This window comes from Xenopus laevis, chromosome 6L, assembly GCF_017654675.1.
Source record: "Xenopus laevis strain J_2021 chromosome 6L, Xenopus_laevis_v10.1, whole genome shotgun sequence".
In the NCBI taxonomy this organism is placed as follows: Eukaryota; Metazoa; Chordata; class Amphibia; order Anura; family Pipidae; genus Xenopus; species Xenopus laevis.
This window is the reverse complement of record NC_054381.1, coordinates 162,739,334-162,761,560: the sequence shown is the minus strand read 5'-3', so window position 1 is coordinate 162,761,560 and position 22,227 is coordinate 162,739,334. Positions and strand designations below refer to the sequence as shown.

General features: G+C 44.0%; 2 protein-coding genes across 2 annotated transcripts in view; one reads left to right on the top strand and one right to left on the bottom strand.

The window, feature by feature from the left end:
* bop1.L (BOP1 ribosomal biogenesis factor L homeolog) overlaps positions 1-22,227 on the bottom strand; it is a 30,283-nt gene that overhangs the window by 7,401 nt on the left and 655 nt on the right. Inside the window, 1 exon segment of the mRNA NM_001086889.1 lies at positions 19,611-19,712. Within this exon segment, the coding sequence (NP_001080358.1) occupies positions 19,611-19,712 (102 nt within the window).
* Positions 402-8,454, top strand: scx.L (scleraxis bHLH transcription factor L homeolog; the record flags this gene model as incomplete). The annotated part of the gene is given in 2 exon segments (NM_001098682.1): positions 402-922; positions 8,189-8,454. Coding segments are annotated over 2 exon segments (543 nt in total). The 3' UTR covers positions 8,228-8,454.

Sequence of the window (22,227 nt, the reverse complement as noted above, 5' to 3'; positions counted from 1 at the left end):
ACAGCACAAAGAATCCAAGAGTGACAGTAAGACAGACAGCAAGGAAGGAATCAGAAAACAAAAGCCAGAGAGTAGAGATGGAGTAGAAGAGCGCAGAGGTGGAACTTGTGAGAGTGTGAAGGGGAATCAGAGAGAGTGACAGTAGGAGAGAGTGCGGAGGGAGAAGCTGAGGGAGTGACAGTGGGAGAGAAGAGGAGCGTAGAGAGTAGGAGGAGAGTGCGTGGACTTCTCAGAGTGGCTCAAGGAGAGTTACAGCTAGTGGCCCCAGAATGCTTTATAGAGACAGTCTCTTCTACACAGACAGGGACAGGTGAGAGACAGAGGCAAATAGGAGGTGAGACAGGGGTAGAAGAAGGCATTAGACAGGAGAGAGTTGCCAGCAGTTGGCAGCAGCAGTCGTCTCATCTCGGGGGGCACTATGTCCTTTGCCATGCTGCGCCATGCCCCCCCGGGGCGCTTCCTATACCCAGAGATCTCTCGGATGTCTGATGAGGAGGAGGAGGAGAGTGCCAACGACAGCTCGGAGTGTGAAGACAAGTCTTTCCTTCACTCGGCCGAAAGACTGGCCAAAAGGGCAGAGAAGAGGTGCCACCGACTCCATCGGGAGCCCCGCCAGCGCCACTCGGCCAACGCCCGCGAGAGAGACCGAACCAACAGCGTGAATGGCGCCTTCACTGCACTGCGCACCCTCATCCCCACCGAACCCCAAGACCGAAAACTCTCCAAGATCGAGACCCTGCGTCTGGCCTCCAGTTACATCTCCCACCTGGGCAACGTCCTGCTCCTCGGGGACACGTGCGGGGACGGCCAACCCTGCCACAACCAATATTACCCACACTCCTCTGCTGCCAGCCCCAAGCACCCCGACAGCCAGCAACCCAAACTCATCTGCACCTTCTGCCTCAGCACCCAGAGGAAAATGGTGAGTAGTAGCCCCCCATTACTTGCCCCTTACCTGCCCCTCCAGCTCTTGCTCCCCTACACCTGCTGTCCCACCACTGGCTCCCCTGGGACATGTAGTTCAGCAACAGCTGCAGATCAGGGGATTTATACTGTATTATTATATGAACCAATCCACACACTTGTTCACTATCAAATACCTTCAGTTGCTTCAGACTGTTCCCCAGAAAAAGACTTTTTCCAATTACTTTTAATTTTCTATGTCTGACCGTTTTTCTAATATTGAAGTGTAAAGTTTCATTTTTCACAGACTATTTAATCAACTAATTGTATTAACTAATTGTATCAACTAATTGTATCAACTAATTGTATCAACTAATTGTATCAACTAATTGTATCAACTAATTGTATCAACTAAGGGTTAGTTCATACGACGAGATTTGGGGAGATTTTGTCGCCTCTTCTTCTGGGCAACAATCTCCCCAAACTGCCTCCTCGTGTCTTCCCATCCGCTATAATGAAAAGTCGCCTTCGCTAAAGCACACGCGGCGCTGCATTTTCAGAAGTTGCCCGAAGTTTCCTTGTGAGACAACTTCAGGCGGCTTCTTAAAATGCAGCGCCGCGTGTGCTTTAGCGAAGGCGACTTTTCATTATAGCGGATGGGAAGACACGAGGAGGCAGTTTGGGGAGATTGTTGCCCAGAAGAAGAGGCGACAAAATCTCCCCAAATCTCGTCGTGTGAACTAACCCTTTATGTAACAACTAAATGTAACAGCTAAAAGTAACAACCAAATGTAACAACTAAAAGTAACAACTAAAAGTAACAACTAAATATAACAAAGTGTAACAGTTGAGAGGCTCCTGGATCACTGAGCTGTCAGACTGAAACACCAGAGACACAAACTTTGAACTTCAATTTTGGGAAAATGATAAAAAATAGAAGATGGAAAGTAATTGAAAAAAGTCTTTATTTCTGACAAACAATCTGAAAACAAGTGAACTGAAAAAAAAAGTGTTTGGAAGGAGAACAAGCCTTTTAAGTTACTGAATCACGGGGTCGTCCGTCTCTATTGATATAATTAGGGTCCAGGGGGATTTAGTGTTTGCTCAGCTGCAGAGTTGGAGGCTTGAGTTGCCCAGGGCTGGGGTATATATATATATATACGGATGTAATGTATACGGCTCAGGGAGGAATTCCAGTATTGCCCATCCCCAAAGCAGACTGTGATGTGAATGTGCCCATTTCCACTCCAGACGGGCATTAAAGGTCACACAGTCAGTAACAACAGCAGCGCCACCAGGAGCAATGGCAGCGAATGTCTCGGCATCAGGACACCCCATTACTGCACAGGCGGGTATAGAACTGGGGGCCAGGGTTGTGGCTCAGCTCCATTATGTGAGGAAGGACAGAGTCTGAGATGAGTTGGGCAGTTACTGGGCATAGCGGCCTGGCACACGTCAGTGGCACACGCAGGAGACGGGGCGGCTCTATGGCACAATCCTGAGTAACTGTGTGTGTGTCTGTGTGTGTGTCTGTGTGTGTGTGTGTGTGTGTGTGAGTGTGTGTCTGTGTGTGTGAGTGTGTGTGAGTGTGTGTGAGTGTGTGTGAGTGTGTGTCTGTGTGTGTGAGTGTGTGTGAGTGTGTGTGAGTGTGTGTGAGTGTGTGTGAGTGTGTGTCTGTGTGTGTGAGTGTGTGTGAGTGTGTGTGAGTGTGTGTGAGTGTGTGTCTGTGTGTGTCTGTGTGTGTGAGTGTGTGTGAGTGTGTGTGAGTGTGTGTGACTGTGTGTGTGTGTGTCTGTGTGTGTGTGCCTGTGTGTGTGTGCCTGTGTGTGTGTGTCTGTGTGTGTGTGTCTGTGTGTGTGTCTGTGTGTGTCTGTGTGTGTGTGTCTGTGTGTGTGTGTCTGTGTGTGTGTGTCTGTGTGTGTGTGTCTGTGTGTGTGTGTCTGTGTGTGTGTGTCTGTGTGTTCTGTGTGTGTGTGTCTGTGTGTGTGTCTGTGTGTGTGTCTGTGTGTGTGTGTCTGTGTGTGTGTGTGTGTGTGACTGTGTGTGTGTGACTGTGTGTGTGTGTGTGACTAAGTAGATATGAGGTGGGTGAAGGTGTGAGTCAGTGGGAAAGTGGGGTGTGTGATTTGTTGGGTACATGAGGTGTAGATGTAAGTGGGTATGTGGGGTACAGTGTGTATGTGTATCAGCTGGTACATGACTAAGTAGATGTGGGTGTAAGTGAGCCAGTGGGTAAGGCAAGAAAGGGACAGACAGACCTGGTTTCTATAGCAACAGCACGTGTAATGTTAACATGACTGTATGTTCAATAGGTGCCCGTCAGTAGGGAACGTTACATTATAATGTGCCATTAGCATTCTGGGGGTTCTACAAGCTTGGCCACTTACCCAACTTTCAGCTAAAGGAACCCCCATCACTTCTGCTCCCCAACACGCGCTGTAACTCCATGAGACCAATATATAATAATACATTACAAGGGAGGGACGTATCCGAGGCTCCCGGGAGTTGTAGGGCACTTATATATTCCATACACACGGTCAGGAGAGGAAGGAAAAACACCGCAGCCAATAGGAAACCATCGTTCCATGTGCCCCAAAACCCACTCAACTGCACAGGAGGAATGGGAGCTGAATGGGCCCCGTGCGGTTTATGGGCCATTGTCCCCTGGATCAGGGGTCCCCAACCTTTTTTGGCCCAGGGACCAAAAAAGAGCCAATTTTTTTTCCCAAGGACTGGGGGGGGGGTCAGCATCCAATTTGGATGAGCCCGCGTCCAATTCGGCGCACCACGTTAAGTGTTCGGTGGCCCAGTTCAGGACTGTCCTCGCCCCGGAGGTTGGGGACCCTTGCCCTGGATTACAGTGACATTTCCTCCAACATAAGATAATGCTATTAAAGGGCAAATAATCCCCAAAATAAAAATGTCCCTTATTAAACAAAACCTCGTTCTGAGCAACTTCCCATTATACATTTATTAACAATGCTTTGTAAACACAATTGTGATTGAAAGCTGCAACTCTTGTTTCCCCAGCAGCACAGGTCTGTCAATCAGCTGCCTTGTCTTACATTGTACTAACAGTCTGAACCAGCAGTGCAGAGAATAGAAAGGGACAGACACTGCTTTCCATAGCATTACATATACACATAAGGACATTTGTAATGAATGTAAATCAGAAAATTGCTTAGAATTCGGTTCTTTTATTGGGCAAAAATGTGTTGTTTTTTTGATTTGGCCTTCCCTTTAAAGAGAGGGAATTCAGGGGATGAGCAATATTATATATATATATATATATTTATTTATTTATTAGTCAGCGATCCAATCTGCCCTATTTATTTTCCCTGCCAGAACCAAGATCCATGGTACCATCTGCTCAACCCACAACAAACTGGCACAGCAACATGTACCTACGTATATATTTGGGATGCACCATATCCACTATTTTGGATTCAGCCGAACCCCCGAATCCTTATCGAAAGGTTCGGCCGAATACCAAACCCCAATTTGCATATGCAAATTAGGGGTGGGAAGGGGAAACCATTTTTTACTTAGCTATTTTGTGACAAAAAGTCTGGCCGCCCCAATTTTGATTTGGTTCGGCAGAAGGATTCGGCCTAATCCGAATCCTGCTGAAAAGGCCAAATCCTGAACTGAATCCTGGATTCGGTGCATCCCTAGTACAAAATATATATATATATATATATATATATATATATATATATATATATATATATATATATATATATAATATATATATATATATATATATATATATATATATATATATATATATATTATATATATATATATATATATATATATATAATTATATATATATATATATATATATATATATATATATATTTTTATATCCCTCACGTGCAGAGCGGGGTCCAGCCCATCAGAAATATATATATTGCAGCGACCCACTGAGCTTACAAGCGTCTAAAGGGTTCTATAGGGAAATATTGTGATTGCTATTTGCCTGCACTACGGCCTATGCTTCAGCCAATACACAATTATTCCAAATTCTCAGTCCTTGTTTAGTATGAAGCATTCGTAGTACAGGTATAGGATCTGTTATCCAGAATGCTGGTGTTTTCTGGATAAAGGACCTTCATACCTTAAGTCTACTAGAAAATCATGTAAACATGAAATAAACCCAATAGGTTTTACCTCCAATAAGGATTAATTATATCTTAGTTGGGATCAAGTACAAGCGACTGTTTTATTATTATACAGAAGAATCTGCATTCTTTAGATAAAATGGAGTCTATGGGAGACGGCCTTCCCGTAATTCGAAGCTTTCTGCAATATGAATTTCTAGATAACAGATCCCATACCTGTACTGGTTTATCATTGCAGGAAATCAGTTTTAAAATTTTGAATTAATTGGATAAAATGGAGTCTACGGGAGACGGCCTTCATGTAATGCGGAGCTATCTGGATAATAGGTTTCCAGATAACAGATGCCATACCTGTACTGGTTTATTATTACAGAGAATAAGGAAATCAATTTTAAAAAATGTTAACTATTTGAATAAAATGGAGTCTATGGGGTCTTTCCGTAATTTTTCTGGATAACAGATCCCATAGCTGTACAGACAAGTCCTGCTTGTCCTGGGTCACACAGTACACATGATAGCTGCATTATCTTTATCTGGGGAATTAGCAGCAACAACACACTCACCGGAACCAAAGGGACTTTCACATGCTGAGAACTACACTTCATACTAAACAACGCTCGAGAATTTGCAATAGACTTAAATGATGGGATTCGTTATCCAGAAAGCTCTGCATTTCGGGAAGGCCGTCTCCCATAGATGCATTTTAATTAAATTATTTTTTACCAATTTCCTTTTTCTGTGTAATAATAAAAGAGTCGCTTGTACTTGATCCCAACTAAGATATAATTAATCCTTATTGGAAGCAAAACCAGCCTATTGGGTTTATTTCATGTTTATATGAATTTCTAGTAGACTTAAGGTATAGAGATCCAAATTACCCAGTTCCTGAGCATTCTGGATAACAGGTCCCATACCTGTATAAATCCTGCATGATCAGGGGCATATTTCTGTGCTGCTCTACCCCTGTCTCTCACATAAAACTTCTGGGTGCCCCAAGAGGGGTGGGGAAACCAAAAAACGCTGGCCCCGGTGCAATAAAATTGTTCTACGCAGAGTATTCTGTCTATAAAGATATTCCTACTACTCAGTCTCAAGTCAAAATACAATTTATATTTAAAACATTTTTCCTCTGTTAACTGGACAATGTTAAAGTGAAAATAAAATGCTAACGTGGCAGCCCCCCAGCATCAGCGCACCCCCTCTTTGTGCCGCTAATTCTACTGCCACCCGGGGGCAAAGGTGGCACACGCCAGTTACATAGAAGCCCCAGGACTCACGTTTAATAACAACTGAACCAACATGTTAAACAGGTGGCTCACTATTAAGTTAACTGGTAGTAGTAATAGAATGGCCAATTTCAAGCAACTTTTATTTTTCTTCTTCTTCTGACTCTTTCCAGCTTTCAAATGGGGGTCACTGACCCCATCTAAAAACAAATGCCCTGTAAGGCTACAAATATATTGTTATTGTTACTTTTTTATTCCTCATCTTTCTATTCAGGCCTCTCTTATTCATATTCCAGTCTCTTATTCACATCAGTGCATGGTTGCTAGGGGAATTTGGACCTTAGTAACCCGATTGCAGAAATTACAAACTGGAGAGCTGCTGAATAAAAAATAACTCAAAAACAACAAATAATAAAAAATTAAAACCAATTGCAAATTATCTTAGAATTTAACTCTCTACATCTTACTAACGGTATACTCAAAGCTGAAGAACCCCATTAAATAACGTAGTGCCCAGAGATTGTTTTTTTGTGTAGCAAGGCTTGCACTCTGTGGTGTTACTATAGGTACAGAGAGGTGTCCCGGCCATTTATCTCCACTTACTCACTGGCACAAGAGCGGCAGAGCTGTCTTGCTTTATGGCAGGGATTCCTAATCTAAATGCAGGACAGAGAAATGAATGATGCCAGTAAATAAAGGGTTAAGTTATATGACATGAAGTGCAGTTTGGGGGCCCATAAGAGGTTTCAGTAGAAGAGGCAAGATATAAAATATAAAGTCGGATTCTATATATTCAGCTCTGTCAGTGGGTCGGACACAGGCTTTACTGACAGATAGTGCAAGTGTCAGCCAATGACATGCTGTGGGCTCTATGGGGGAGATATGGACACTTGGTGGGGGCAGAACAAAGAAAGCCAGAAGATTTGGGACGTGTATAATAAATATACTCAATGGGAGCAGACTCTGCTAGAGAATAACAGAACCACCACCATCTTGCCCCCCTCCTTACAGGGAGTTTTTTTTTTGGGGGGGGGTGATGGATTTGCTATTTCATGACATCACCTGCTGGTAGAGTGGCAGTTATTCAGCATGAACGTGATTGGCTCCCCTTGGACTCCCGATACCTCCGGCCAGAGCGTTTAGGGGGGGATCCATTTCACTGTTTGGGAGGGGAAATCCATTGGCCGGATGGTATTTGCCCAGTCGCACTGCTGGAGAGGGGCTGCTGGGGGATTTCTGGGGCAGGGACGGGCTCACATGTGGGGTGTGTTGTGAATGAAAAGTAGATTAAAGGTGAAGTTTGACACATAGTTCAGCAACGACAGATGGATTTAATCAAAGCCAAACGTGCGGCTGCTCGGAATCCGTTCCATTTCTTCACTCCCTTTCTACTGCCCCTCTGTAAAGGCAAAGCTAAACCAATAGGAGCTTCTGTACTGGGGCATTCAGGGCACGGGGCTGGGCACTCTCATTTAAGAGGTAAAGGGGTCGCTAGAAACGGCTGAAGGCCAATGTCAGCCCAGGGAAATTTCCACCAGTGGAGAAACTGCTCACGTGGCTCCTCATTGGCCGTAACCAAACTGGCACAGTGGGTACAGGGGGGTTAATGCTATAAATCCACACAGGCTTGTGTTTTAGTGTTCAGCAGCCCCTTCCCATGGACACAACCATCTGAAACAGCTCTCACAAAAATGCCGGCCTACGAGGAACACTTAAAGGGATACTGACTTTACTTACATTCCCCTCTTTATTATATTCACATATTCTGCTATTAGTTCTGGTTACCTCTAGCTGCCAGCCTGCCCACTATAAAGTGCTTTGTTATGTGGCTTTAAGGGTTCAATGGTTTCTCCCAGTTTGGGGTGCACCAGAAATGGGGTTCTAGAACTCAACTCACCCCTACCATTTTATTTATTGTTTTTTTTTTCCTGACAGGGTAAAGACAAAGAGAGGAAAACTGCCATCCGAACCTAAAAGAAACATCTGTGGAACGGGGATCCCCTGAAGAGACCCCAAGATCCAGATCCTGAAGTTGCACCAATCACCAGTTGCAACTGGAGGAGCAGCAGCCAATCACACTGCGGCCAATGGAGAAGGAATTAGGGGAGCAGTGCTCCTCAATAAGACAAAGCAGGAAACCAACTGAAGCCCATCTTTAGCTCTGGGAGGGGGTGAGAGGCAACAAAGCCCCCAGAATGTGAGAAAAAAAGAGACACATGCCCCCCACCCCCCCCCCAGATTTGCGAGGGACTCTGTAATAAGGGAACACTGGGCATTGGTTGTGGGGGTGGATAAAAGCAGATTTTAAGAGAGGGAGGGATAAAGTGAAGAAAGATGGGGTGCGACCCCACAAATATCATAACCATGGAAAGCAGAGGTAGTGACAGCAACAGACTGAACCCAAACAGATGAACCTCTATGATACCCAATGTTCTCACCCCAGAGACACACCCCAAAGACAACCCCAGAAGTAAAAATGATCCGCTGTGTTTCAGAGACGGGCAAGTCACGGGTGCCAGCAAGTTCTATGCACCCCAACACCCCACAAGCACGTGTAACCCTGCACCACCCACACATTTCCCTCTGCACTTACTATTAGTGCCTGCCCTAAATCCTCCATTACCATCGATATTGCCTTGTCCCCACCCTGAACATTGTACCAAATCCAGAACCCCATATACAGAACCCCAAGTACAGAATCCCATATACAGAACCCTCATATACAAGGTGGCATTGGGACTGGCCAAGATACTACCTCTTTATTTAGACGTCATTGGACCCAGCGGCCCCTAAATGTATATATTGCCATTATTTAAAGACTTGTGTCTGCATAAAGGTTTAATAAAGAGAGATATGTTACTATTCACTGTGACTATCACTGGTCCAACTGGGCACAATCCAGCGGGAGGGCGAGACGGTACTGGGATCTCAAGAAACAGCCCATATTAGTAGGGCACAACATGACTTGGGCACAAACAGGAATCATAAATATGGCACATAATGTTTTGGGCACAAATAGGGATTATTAATAGGGCACAGCATGGATTGGACATAAATAAAGATCAATAAATGGGTTGTTCCCCTTTAAATTAACTGTTAGTATGATATAGAGAGTGAGACAATTTGCAATTGGTTTTCATTTTTTATTATTTGCGATTTTTAAGTTATTTTTATTCCGCAGCTCTCCAGTTTGCAGTTTCAGCCATCTTGTTCCTAGGATCCAAATTCCTCTAGCAACCATGCACTAATTTGAATAAGAGACTGGAATATGAATAGGAGAGGCCTGAATAGAAAGATGAGGAATAAAAAGTAACAATAACTAGGGATGTAACGAATCCACTATTTTGGATTCGGACGAACCCCTCAATCCTTCGCGAAAGATTCGGCCGAATACCGAACCAAATCCTAATTTGCATATGCAAATTAGGGGTGGGAAGAGGAAAATTTTTATTCCTTGTTTTGTTACAAAAAAGTCACGCAATTTCCCTCCTCGTCCCTAATTTACATATACAAATTAGGATTTTTCGGCCGAATCTGAATCCTGCTGAAAAAGGCAGAATACTGACCAAATCCCGAAACCAAATCTTGGATTCTGTGCATCCCTAGCAATAACAATACACACTCGACCTGCACCGACCCCAGAGAACCCGCACCCAATTCTAACCCACCATGAGCCCCTATTTCTATACCTGTACTGATGTCATGGAAGGGGGTGGGGCACACATATGCAAATATATATATATATAAAGGAGTAGGTCCAGTGCAAGTTTGTGTGTCAGTCATCCCGAACCTGCCTGACCCCACGGGCTTCAGGTCGGCCTGCACATAACTAGTCAGAGACCCCCATTTGAAAGCTGGAAAAAGTCAGAAGAAGAAAGCAAATAAGTCAAAAGAGATAGATTATATATATATATATATAAATTTACAAAGACCAATTGAAAAGTTGCTTGGAAATGGACATTCTATAACTTTCTAAAAGTTAACTTACCCCTTTAATAGGGTACAACATATCTAGGTCATTGCAGGGGGTTATTAATAAGGAATAATATTGTCTGTTAGTTTGGGAACATGGAGGGAGGAGTTTCCCCGCCCACTGCAGGGTCATCTCTATACATCCAATGTCACCTCCCTATCTGACCTCAGTTGGGTTTAACCCTCGCTGTCCCAGTCTGGTCGGAGCAGCGCATGGGTTTAACCAGATCCCCTAAACAGTGGGAGCTTGAAGTGTCTGTTCCAAGTAGAGACGACCAAGTGATTATAAAGCTCAATATTTGGGAAGGAATTAAGGCTTCTTCTCAGTTTATTTTGGTCCACTCTGTCCGGAGCCCAGGACAGGAAAAGTAAATATTTGTCTGTACCCAAAATATATTCCTAAATTAGAGGAGGAATCTGACAGTGACCAGCGCTGAGCCCTAATGATACAGGAAAATAAAACGATTGCCATTTCTATGCCTCACTAATAAGCAAGCTGGGAAGCAGATTCAATGAGAAATGGGGGAAATACGTGGCAGGAAAATGCCCAAAACTGCCGTGGGATTGGGACCATTGCTCTCTGCAACTGTCACCTCTCCAGCAACTGCCATTCCTCTTAAATAAAAGCAACAATAGGCCGGGGTTCTGGAGAAGGTTCTGCTAACGACCCAAATGTCCCACAAATATGTGCCACAGGCCCAAGACTCCACTAAGAGAACATAAGGGGCTACAAGATTCTGCACCAGCCCCCCCCCCCAGACACTTTAGGGTGTCACACAGAGAATAACACTATGGGGTGCCCTATGTGATTGATGGGAAAGTGAGTGTGAGCGGCAGCAGCTCTGGGTTTCTCAATCAGACTGGAACTTGCACTAGACTTAAACTGCTCCAGCTGTGAGGGGGGGTCCCTGGTGTGTGTCTGGGGGGGGGGAAGAAGCCCACTCACCTCTGGAACACTTCACTCTCTCCTCATCTCCCCCCTTCCCCATGGGACAATAACTTCTCCCCCACTTCCCTTCTTCCTCAGCCCCAGGATCACTTTACAAGGAGCCGGCGTTCCCCCCCCCCCCCCAAACTACAAGTCTGCTGCCCCCGCTGCAGGTGACTCCTTAACCCCTTTCATGCTGAGCGAGAGACTGCAGATTTGAGTGGTTATGTGGAAATGGATGTAACTTGTATGTACTTCACATGGTTATACAGGGTGGCCTTTATATACAGGAACACAGGGCTACAGCAGGGAAGGGGTTACAGAATGGCCTTAATATACAGGGACACAAGGCTACAGCAGGGAAGGGGTTACAGAATGGTCTTTATATACAGGGACACAAGGCTACAGCAGGGAAGGGGTTACAGAATGGCCTTCATATACAGGGACACAAGGCTACAGCAGGGAAGGGGTTACAGAATGGCCTTTATATACAGGGACACAAGGCTACAGCAGGGAAGGGGTTACAGAATGGCCTTTATATACAGGGAAACAAGGCTACAGCAGGGAAGGGGTTACAGAATGGCCTTTATATACAGGGACACAAGGCTACAGCAGGGAAGGGGTTACTGAATGGCCTTTATATACAGGGACACAAGGCTACAACAGGAGGGTTACAGAATGGCCTTTATATACAGGGACACAAGGCTACAGCAGGGAAGGGGTTACAGAATGGCCTTTATATACAGGGACACAAGGCTACAGCAGGGAAGGGGTTACTGAATGGCCTTTATATACAGGGACACAAGGCTACAGCAGGGAAGGGGTTACAGAATGGCCTTTATATACAGGGAAACAAGGCTACAGCAGGGAAGGGGTTACAGAATGGCCTTTATATACAGGGACACAAGGCTGCAGCAGGGAAGGGGTTACAGAATGGCCTTTATATACAGGGACACAAGGCTGCAGCAGGGAAGGGGTTACAGAATGGCCTTTATATACAGGGAAACAAGGCTACAGCAGGGAAGGGGTTACAGAATGGCCTTTATATACAGGGACACAAGACTACAGCAGGGAAGGGGTTACAAGGGGGAGGTACAGGACTGTTTACACACATAGGAAGTGATTTTATAGGTGTCTGGAATTCCGGCCCCCGATATGGGACAGGGGAAATGAGTGATCTAATGGTTGGGATACAGACCTAGTGGGGGGGGGGGGGTAGTACTGAGAGTTCCTGAACCCAGACAGTCTGTACTACCAGGATATGAGCAGGTGCACCCACTTATTCACTCCCCTCCCACACACACTGACTACTGTCTACTTGCTAATGTGTGTAATGTGTGTAACATATGTAACGTGTGTAATGTATGGTGTCTACACACACACTTTCTGGCAATGAGAGCACAATGAGCTGCAATGACAAGTGCAACACAAATGCAGCAAGGCATGCGCTTGTGTATAAATGCGCAGAAGGGAGACAGGTACAGGGATACCTGGGATACTTGGGTGGCACAGACTGATGGTTCATATATAGGTGCCACTCTGTGTAGGACATTGTTGTGTCTGGGGTAGTACAGCCAAGGACACACATACAGGCAAAGATGGGCCCAATAAATAGTGACTGCATTTGGCATCTCACAACAGCCCCTGTGGCATTTGCCAGAATAGACAGATTGCCAGTCCGGGAGCTGACACAAGGCTCCAATAAGGCCCCTTGTACACGTGACTCAATCCCAGCAGAGAGTGTGAGTACATAAGGACAGGGCGTGCAGCTCAGAATAACCCAGTGAGCTCATTGTGCTGAGGTGCCAGAGGGAGTGGGTTTGGCAGGGTCAGTGCCCAAAATACCTGCTCCATGAGACCAGTTAGATTTGACAGCACTTGTCTAATGTTACTGCGTTGCTCTCTTAAAGGGCCAGCATCAGAAGCAGCACCGGAGGCCAAGGGACACTTGGTAGCAACCCCAACCAGCCACAAATCTGTTGGCTACACCAGCACTCATACAGTTAATATAATCAGCTAATGCAGAGATAAACAGGGCCCCAGGGGCCAATTGAATCAGGGACATAGTTGCTCCCTTTAACCGGATCTGGTGCTGCCTGGAAATGTCCAACAACTGCACATGAAAGATTTTACTCTCTGGGGTTACTGGCCCTTTAAAGGAATTGTTCACCGTCAAACAACTATTTGTTTTCAGACAGATCACCAGAAATAAAGACTTTTTCCAATTACTTACTATTTTCTATGTGTCATTCTTTTTCTAATATTGAAGCATCAAGTGTAATTTTTCACATTCTGAAGCAGCCTTGGGGAAGGGGTCGCCGACCCTGTAAACTGTTCTAAATGGATACATTTAGTTGATACATTTCTTATCTTTGTCCCTGCTGAGCAGAATCTCTGGGTTTCATTACAGGCAGCTGTTAGACTTGATACAATAGTTACTGATACTCCAGAGATGAGAAATGGATCAACTGATTGTAACAACTAAATATAACATCTAAATGTATCAACTAAATGTATCAATGAATTGTATCAACTAAATGTAACAACGTCTGCACCTGAATTACTGAGCTGTCAGACTCAAAATCCAGAGACAGGGACATTCAAGTTAGATTTAGAAAAAACAGCAAAAAATGGTAAGAAATTTAAAAAAGTCTTGATTTCTGGGGAACAATCTGAAAACAACTGAACTGAAAAAAGTGTTTGGAAGGTGAACTTCCCCTTTAATAACAAGGATAGTGGGATAAGAGACTGTCACAGTAAATGTACCATAGCAGGGAATGCTGGGATTATGGAGGAATAACAGACGAGAGTAGGAGTTACCCCAAGGTTTAGAATAAGGGCACACGCGAAGATTCGGGGAGATTTAGTCGCTCCCAGCAAAAAAAATCACCGGTTCTTCGGGCTACTAATCTCTGTGAACTGCCTTCCCGCCAGCTAGAATCAAAATCACTGGCCAGGTTGGCACTAGGATCACTTTGGCTTTCCGAAGTCGCCCAAAGGTTCCTTGTGAGGTAACTTCGGGCGACTATGGAAAACAAAGTGCTCCGAGTGCCACCCCGTTCACATTAGGAGAATCTCCCCAAATCTCCACGTGTCTCTGCCCTTAAAATCACAAGACTAAAGCTGGCCATACATACAGAGATCCGCTTGTTTGGTGACATCTCTATACAACAAGCAGATCTACCCCTCACCCAACATTGAGGTGAGCGATATCAGTCTGGTCTGATCCTGAAAACAACGAAGAGCATAAAGATGGTCCAATCAAGGATCAGCAAACCAATGCGGTATTTGATCCAACAGAATTTTTAACCCTGCCCAATGGACATCAAGTACAGGATACACAGTAGATAACAGATAAGTACTACTATAGTTTATATAAACAAGCCGCTGTGTAACCATGGGGGCAGCCATTCAAGCACAGGATACACAGTAGATAACAGATAAGTACTACTATAGTTTATATAAACAAGCCGCTGTGTAACCATGGGGGCAGCCATTCAAGCACAGGATACACAGTAGATAACAGATAAGTACTACTATAGTTTATATAAACAAGCCGCTGTGTAACCATGGGGGCAGCCATTCAAGCGCAGGATACACAGTAGATAACAGATAAGTACTACTATAGTTTATATAAACAAGCCGCTGTGTAACCATGGGGGCAGCCATTCAAGCGCAGGATACACAGTAGATAACAGATAAGTACTACTATAGTTTATATAAACAAGCCGCTGTGTAGCCATGGGGGCAGCCATTCAAGCGCAGGATACACAGTAGATAACAGATAAGTACTACTATAGTTTATATAAACAAGCCGCTGTGTAACCATGGGGGCAGCCATTCAAGCACAGGATACACAGTAGATAACAGATAAGTACTACTATAGTTTATATAAACAAGCCGCTGTGTAACCATGGGGGCAGCCATTCAAGCGCAGGATACACAGTAGATAACAGATAAGTACTACTATAGTTTATATAAACAAGCCGCTGTGTAGCCATGGGGGCAGCCATTCAAGCACAGGATACACAGTAGATAACAGATAAGTACTACTATAGTTTATATAAACAAGCCACTGTGTAGCCATGGGGGCAACCATTCAAGCACAGGATACACAGTAGATAACAGATAAGTACTACTATAGTTTATATAAACAAGCTGCTGTGTAGCCATGGGGGCAGCCATTCAAGCACAGGATACACAGTAGATAACAGATAAGTACTACTATAGTTTATATAAACAAGCTGCTGTGTAGTCATGGGGGCAGCCATTCAAGCACAGGATACACAGTAGATAACAGATAAGTACTACTATAGTTTATATAAACAAGCTGCTGTGTAGCCATGGGGGCAGCCATTCAAGCACAGGATACACAGTAGATAACAGATAAGTACTACTATAGTTTATATAAACAAGCCGCTGTGTAACCATGGGGGCAGCCATTCAAGGACAGGATACACAGTAGATAACAGATAAGTACTACTATAGTTTATATAAACAAGCTGCTGTGTAGCCATGGGGGCAGACATTCAAGCACAGGATACACAGTAGCAGGGCATGCTGGGATAATGGAGGGACATTAGTGAGACAGCAGAGGGTGGCAGGTACTGTATACATTGGGGTTACATAGGGTGAATATTGTGCAAGCCACATATACATATTAGCCGGCCCGTGTTTAGTAGTCAGATTGAGGAAAATCCCCCGGATCAGCCCATGAGCAGGGCCAGCAGCATGTCAATATAAAGAGTATAAAGTCACAATTCAGCAGTGTCTGGCCATGCCAGGGTTAAGAAAGTGAAGAGGCTGAATCAGTGTCAGGCCAGAATCCCCTCCAATTTTATAAAGAGCACAAAGGGGGGGACGGAAGAGACTGCCAAGTACAGGGGGGGCACCGCACAACGAGCAGCTACTGAACCACTTCTCCCCCCCCACCTCTCTCTGGAGCCAGGGTCAGACACTGGGGGAAGGAGGGGTGCGGGGAGTGCGTGTGTGTTACAGGAGGGGGTGTGCGGGGAGTTCCGACTGCCCAGAGTCTCATTCATTACCTGCAGCAGCTGCAAAACTCATTTTGTGCTCACTAAATACTTCTCCTAATAGGGGACAGGGGGGAGAGGAGAAAGTGCAGGGAAAGAGGATCAGATCCCAAATAATCCTGCACAACCTTCCCCACTCCCGACCTACATATAATCACCCCAACACTCCAGCAGCACAACCCGGGGTACAACCCTACACAACTTGGGGTAACACCCGGGAGTCCAGCTGAGCTGTCCCTATCAGATATTACCCATAATCACTTTACACTGAGCCCTGATAAGGGACATTCACTTACTAAACAGAAATGCTTCATTTTATTGAGGTAATGTGGAATAATATTTATAATTTCATACATTTTGATGAAGTTGTCTTCATTTCTGCTTGTACATCATAATACTAAAAGGTTGTCACCTTCCTTTCTCACCAAGTGCAGCAGTCCTGTCCTGCTTTATGGCAGCTGAGATTCTAGCTATCTGTATAACAGAACATTCTGTCCCAGTGGCTGCACAGATCCTATCTGATCCCCATTGTAAGCAGCAGTCCTGTCCTGCTTTATGGCAGCTGAGATTCTAGCTATCTGTATAACAGAACATTCTGTCCCAGTGGCTGCACAGATCCTATCTGATCCCCATTGTAAGCAGCAGTCCTGTCCTGCTTTATGGCAGCTGAGATTCTAGCTATCTGTATAACAGAACATTCTGTCCCAGTGGCTGCACAGGTCCTGTCTGATCCCCATTGTAAGCAGCAGTCCTGTCCTGCTTTATGGCAGCTGAGATTCTAGCTATCTGTATAACAGAACATTCTGTCCCAGTGGCTGCACAGATCCTATCTGATCCCCATTGTAAGCAGCAGTCCTGTCCTGCTTTATGGCAGCTGAGATTCTAGCTATCTGTATAACAGAACATTCTGTCCCAGTGGCTGCACAGGTCCTGTCTGATCCCCATTGTAAGCAGCAGTCCTGTCCTGCTTTATGGCAAGAGACTATCTCTAACTTTGTATAAAAAAAAAAAAAAAGATGGCTAGGTAAGATTTTTTTCTACTTTTAGACTCATTTTAAGCTCTTGCAAGTAATGTCCTGAAGTTGCCTGACCCGTGAAGTAACTTGCTGGCGCTATATATTATAAATTATGATGTTGACTCACTGAAGCCACTGACTGAATAAGAAAATAAATTGAATCTAACATTGATAAGTAATAAATGAAATCTAACATGCAAAACATCACCCATTTCACTCTATAACAGGATAAAAAGGACTAGTGTGAACAGGCCAATCCTTACACGGCACTAGCCATAAGAATTGGGCAGCTGAAAAGACTGTTGCATGGAGCTCACAGAACGTTGCCCCACACCTCCCACCTGCAACGATATTGGACCATTTGGATCTTGTACAATTTGTTAAAGGGGCGATTCATCTTTAGGTTAACTTTTAGTATGTTATAGAATGCCCAATTAAAAGCAACTTTTCGATTGGTCTTCCCAATTTATTCTTTATAGTTTTTCTTCTGAGAAGCTTTCAAATGGGGGTTACTGACCCCTAATATAAACAAATGCTCTGTAAGGCTACAAATGTATTGTTACTTTTTATTACTCATCTTTCTATTCAGGCCTCTCCTATTCATATTCCAGTCTCTTATTCAAATCAGTGCATGGTTGCTAGGGGAATTCGGACCTTAGCAACCAGATGGCTGAAATCGCAAACTTGAGAGCTGCTGAATAAAAATCTAAGTAACTCAAAACCACAAATAATAGAAAATGAAAACCAATTGCAAATTGTCTCAGAATATCCCTCTCTACATCATACAAACAGTTAACTCAGAGGTGAACAACCCCTTTAATATTGTCAAATTTAAGGATGCACAAAGCCATAATTTAAGAATTTCATTTGGAAATTGGCAAATTATATGTTGGGGTTGGATACTCCATCCAATACCAAACTATATTAACTAAACAATTATTAAAATCGCTGCAGTTTTTGTATTTTTTAAAAAGGTACCACCCTTATGCCTTGAAAGTAGAGGGCCCAGTGCAAGAATACAGGTAGAGTCAGTTTACTAGAGTGTGGCAAAAGCAAAAGCACCTGCACTTAGTTATCAGGTCTGCAGATAGTTGGGAAGTTTCTGATCATAGGTCAGACATAGATCAGTGACAGCTGGAAATTCCGAACAGGTATTAACTATTTCTGCAATCCACTACAACAATGGGATTATTATTATTATTATTAACATGTATTTATATAGGGTGAAGGTCAATAAGAGCAGATACTGATGGGCCTCTGAACACCTCTCCTGAAGGGACATGGGCTTGCTGGGTGTATTAGCAGAGATGCTAGGGCCCTGCCTTTGTTTATTGCATTGGCTTCCATACCCACCATATGATATGCAGCCAGACCCATTACTGTTCAGCACTGCAGTAAGCCTATTATGGGATGGCTGTGTTACTACTTTTTAACTCTAAACACCTATAAAATTCCCATGATGAATGGCTGATTATTAAGTGTCTGTATAATTGTTTACTACATAATCCCACCAGCACAGGTGAATCAGGTAGTAAACATCTTCCTTCTAAGCAGACAAGCAAAGGTTCCTCCTGTTTAAGAGAATATGCAGCATAGGTATTCCCTGTACTAAGCACAATTCAGCAGGAAAAACCCCTAAGTTTGCTCATAGTCTGTACAGAGAGATCCCATAAAACTATGGCAGCATAGGTATTCCCTGTACTAAGCACAATTCAGCAGGAACAGTCCCTAAGTTTGCTCATAATCTGTACAGAGAGAGACCATAAAACTATGGTACATAGGTATTCCCTGTACTAAGCACAATTCAGCAGGAACAGTCCCCTAAGTTTGCTCATAGTCTATACAGAGAGATCCCATAAAACTATGGTACATAGGTATTCCCTGTACTAAGCACAATTCAGCAGGAACAGTCCCTAAGTTTGATCATAGTCTGTACAGAGAGATCCCATAAAACTATGGTACATAGGTATTCCCTGTACTAAGCACAATTCAGCAGGAACAGTCCCCTAAGTTTGCTCATAGTCTATACAGAGAGATCCCATAAAACTATGGTACATAGGTATTCCCTGTACTAAGCACAATTCAGCAGGAACAGTCCCTAAGTTTGCTCATAGTCTATACAGAGAGATCCCATAAAACTATGGTACATAGGTATTCCCTGTACTAAGCACAATTCAGCAGGAACAGTCCCTAAGTTTGCTCATAGTCTGTACAGAGAGACCATAAAACTATGGCAGCATAGACTTGGCACAAAATACTATAGGACTCAGTAGCCTTTTGACAAAACAAATAGAATAGGGATTTTCCTTTCCTTACTAAAAGCAGCGTGATGAGGGGAAGAAGATACAGTCTATAGGTTTCTGGAACACAGAAGGACCCCATACAAATCACACACATCAGTGACTCACCTCCTCATCAGAAGAATCATTCTCATACTCCTTGATCTCATTGGGCTGGTCCTCCTCATCTGCTGGAGAATCAGCTTGAGACTTACTGGTCCTGTGGGGAACCTATAAGAGAAAAGCACTTAGTAAGCAAATAAGAGTTACCTACACTATTGTGGCACCCTGTAAAGCAGTGGAAACCATATGAGTTGCACTATATTTATGTTAAGGGCCAAAACTGGTGAAAAAATAAAAACAGACAGTGATAATAGGTAACGAAGAAAAGTACTGGGCTGTACAGGAAAAAGAGATAGGAGTGTCAGATTGACAATAGGGAAACCTCTAGTGAGTGATGGGTAGTGTACTGGCTCTATACTGGGAGACACATGAATGGGTGATGTAACTGGCCAATAGGAAATTTCAGAGAAGGGTACCAGGCTGAATAGAGAGGGAAACAAGAGTGAGTGATGTGAGCAGGCAATAGGAAAACCCAGCAGGGAACCGGGCTGTATAGGGAAAAAAGGAGCCACTTCATTATTCATTCATCTCCCCATATATAGCCCAGTACACTAACCATCACTCAATCTTGTTTCCCTTCTATACAGCCCAGTTCCCTGCTGGCTGTCCCTATTGCACAGTTACATCATTCACTCCCATTTCTTCCCTATACAGCCCGTAGTGTACAGAATGCTTTTACATTGGTGAAACCAAGGAAAAGGCAGCAGGGAACGGGGCTGTATAGGGAGTAAAAATGAATTTAGTGATGGGTAGGGCACTGGGCTGTATATAGGGATATACATGAGCAAATGATATAACTGGGCAATAGAAAAAGTCAGAGCAGGGTACAGGGCTGTATAGGGAGGTAAATGAAAGGAAGTGACGTAACTGAGCAATTGAAACAGCCTTTTTGGATCAGTTGGAAGGTGTGAGGGTGAATTAATGGATGAATTTGCTGTATGACAGACAACACACCACTTGGGTTGAGCAGAAGACCATAATCAGATACAGAACATAAAATATATATTCACGCAGGAAGTAATGGGGACAAGCTGCCTGCTGGCCTGGTTCTTCAGCCTTATACTGTGTCCATGTGGCCCAGATATTTTAAGAACGAAGCGGTTCCACAAACATTAGGGAACATCAGGAAAGGGCAGAAAAACAAAACAGGCACCAGATGCTCAACCCAGAGTCAGCGCTTCTCACAAGCTGTGGGCGAAAGGAAAGTACCTAATGTGAATTCCAGATCAGGAAGCTCCATATAATTGCAAAACCAGAAATGTCTTCTTATTCGCCAGCTCCTCTAGAGTAGAAGCACAGAGATGGCCCAGGCCGCAGCCTCCACCGGGTGGTGCACTTACAGGCAAAGTAGGAAACAGATCGTGAGCAAGACTTTCCTACTGTCCAGTAACAGAAGGGAATTTGGGATATGGCGTCTTCCTTCTCGCTGCAGTGTCACAGAAAGGAACCATGGGACATTGAGTCTCTACTTCCCATTAAAGGACAAGGAAAGTCTAAAATAGAATAAGGCTAGAAATGCTGTATTTTGTATACTAAACATAAACATGAACTTACTGCACCACAAGCCTAATCAAACAAATGATTTATGCTTTCAAAGTTGGCCACAGGGGGTCACCATCTTGTAACTTTGTTATACATCTTGGCCTGACCTTGCACATGCTCAGTGTGGTCTGGGCTGCTTAGGGATCGTCAAACAAAGCTGTTTGAGTTCTGCATGGCTGGGAAGTAAGGCGGGGGCTCCCCCTGCTGTACATAAGTATGATTGTTTCCCTGCAGAGCAGTTAGGGACTGTCTGACAATTCCTATCCACAGCAGTAAATGAAGGGAGAATTTCACTGCATACAGTCAGGTTTCTTATAAAAACAGTACACATTTTTTAATTAAAGTATATTCGAGAAAGGTTTCTTTTCATTAAAGAAAGTAAAAATGGGATTTTATTTTTTTGCCTTTCCTTGTCCTTTAAAGGATGAAACAGAGAATGGGGAACCTATTGGATTTTATGATTTTTATGACACTTTTAGGATTTGGCCAAATCCCTAATCATTTGTCATTCCCAAACTGAATTCGAACGCTAATTTGCATCTGTAAATTATGGAAATGAGGGGGGAAAAAGAACGGTGTGCACAGCGCATGTCTAAAAAAAATTTGACTTCCTTGTTTGTGTGATGAAAAGTCGTGATTTTTTTTATTTGGAATCAGTTCGGCCAGGCAGTTGGATTTAGCCAAAAAGAAAAGGCCAAATCCCAAACCAAATCATGGATTTGGTGCATTCCTACTTTAGAGTGACACAGACAGAAGGGAGGAAGAATTTCACAGGCACTCAGGTTCAATTCAAGCAGGTACAAGCCCTTGCTGAGTTTATTTTGCGAAGGTGCAACGTTTTCGGGGTAAACCCCTTTGTTGCACCTTCGTAAAATAAACTCAGCAAGGGCTTGTACCTGCTTGAATTGAACCTGAGTGCCTGTGAAATTCTTCCTACTTATGAAAATTGAGGTTGCCGAGACCTCCTTCACAGAGCACTGGCATTCGTTTTCTGGAGAGCCAGGTTGTGCAAGTGCGGTCACTTTGTATTATTTCACAGACAGAAGGGAAACGAGTTCATGGCATATGGACCTCCCAGTGC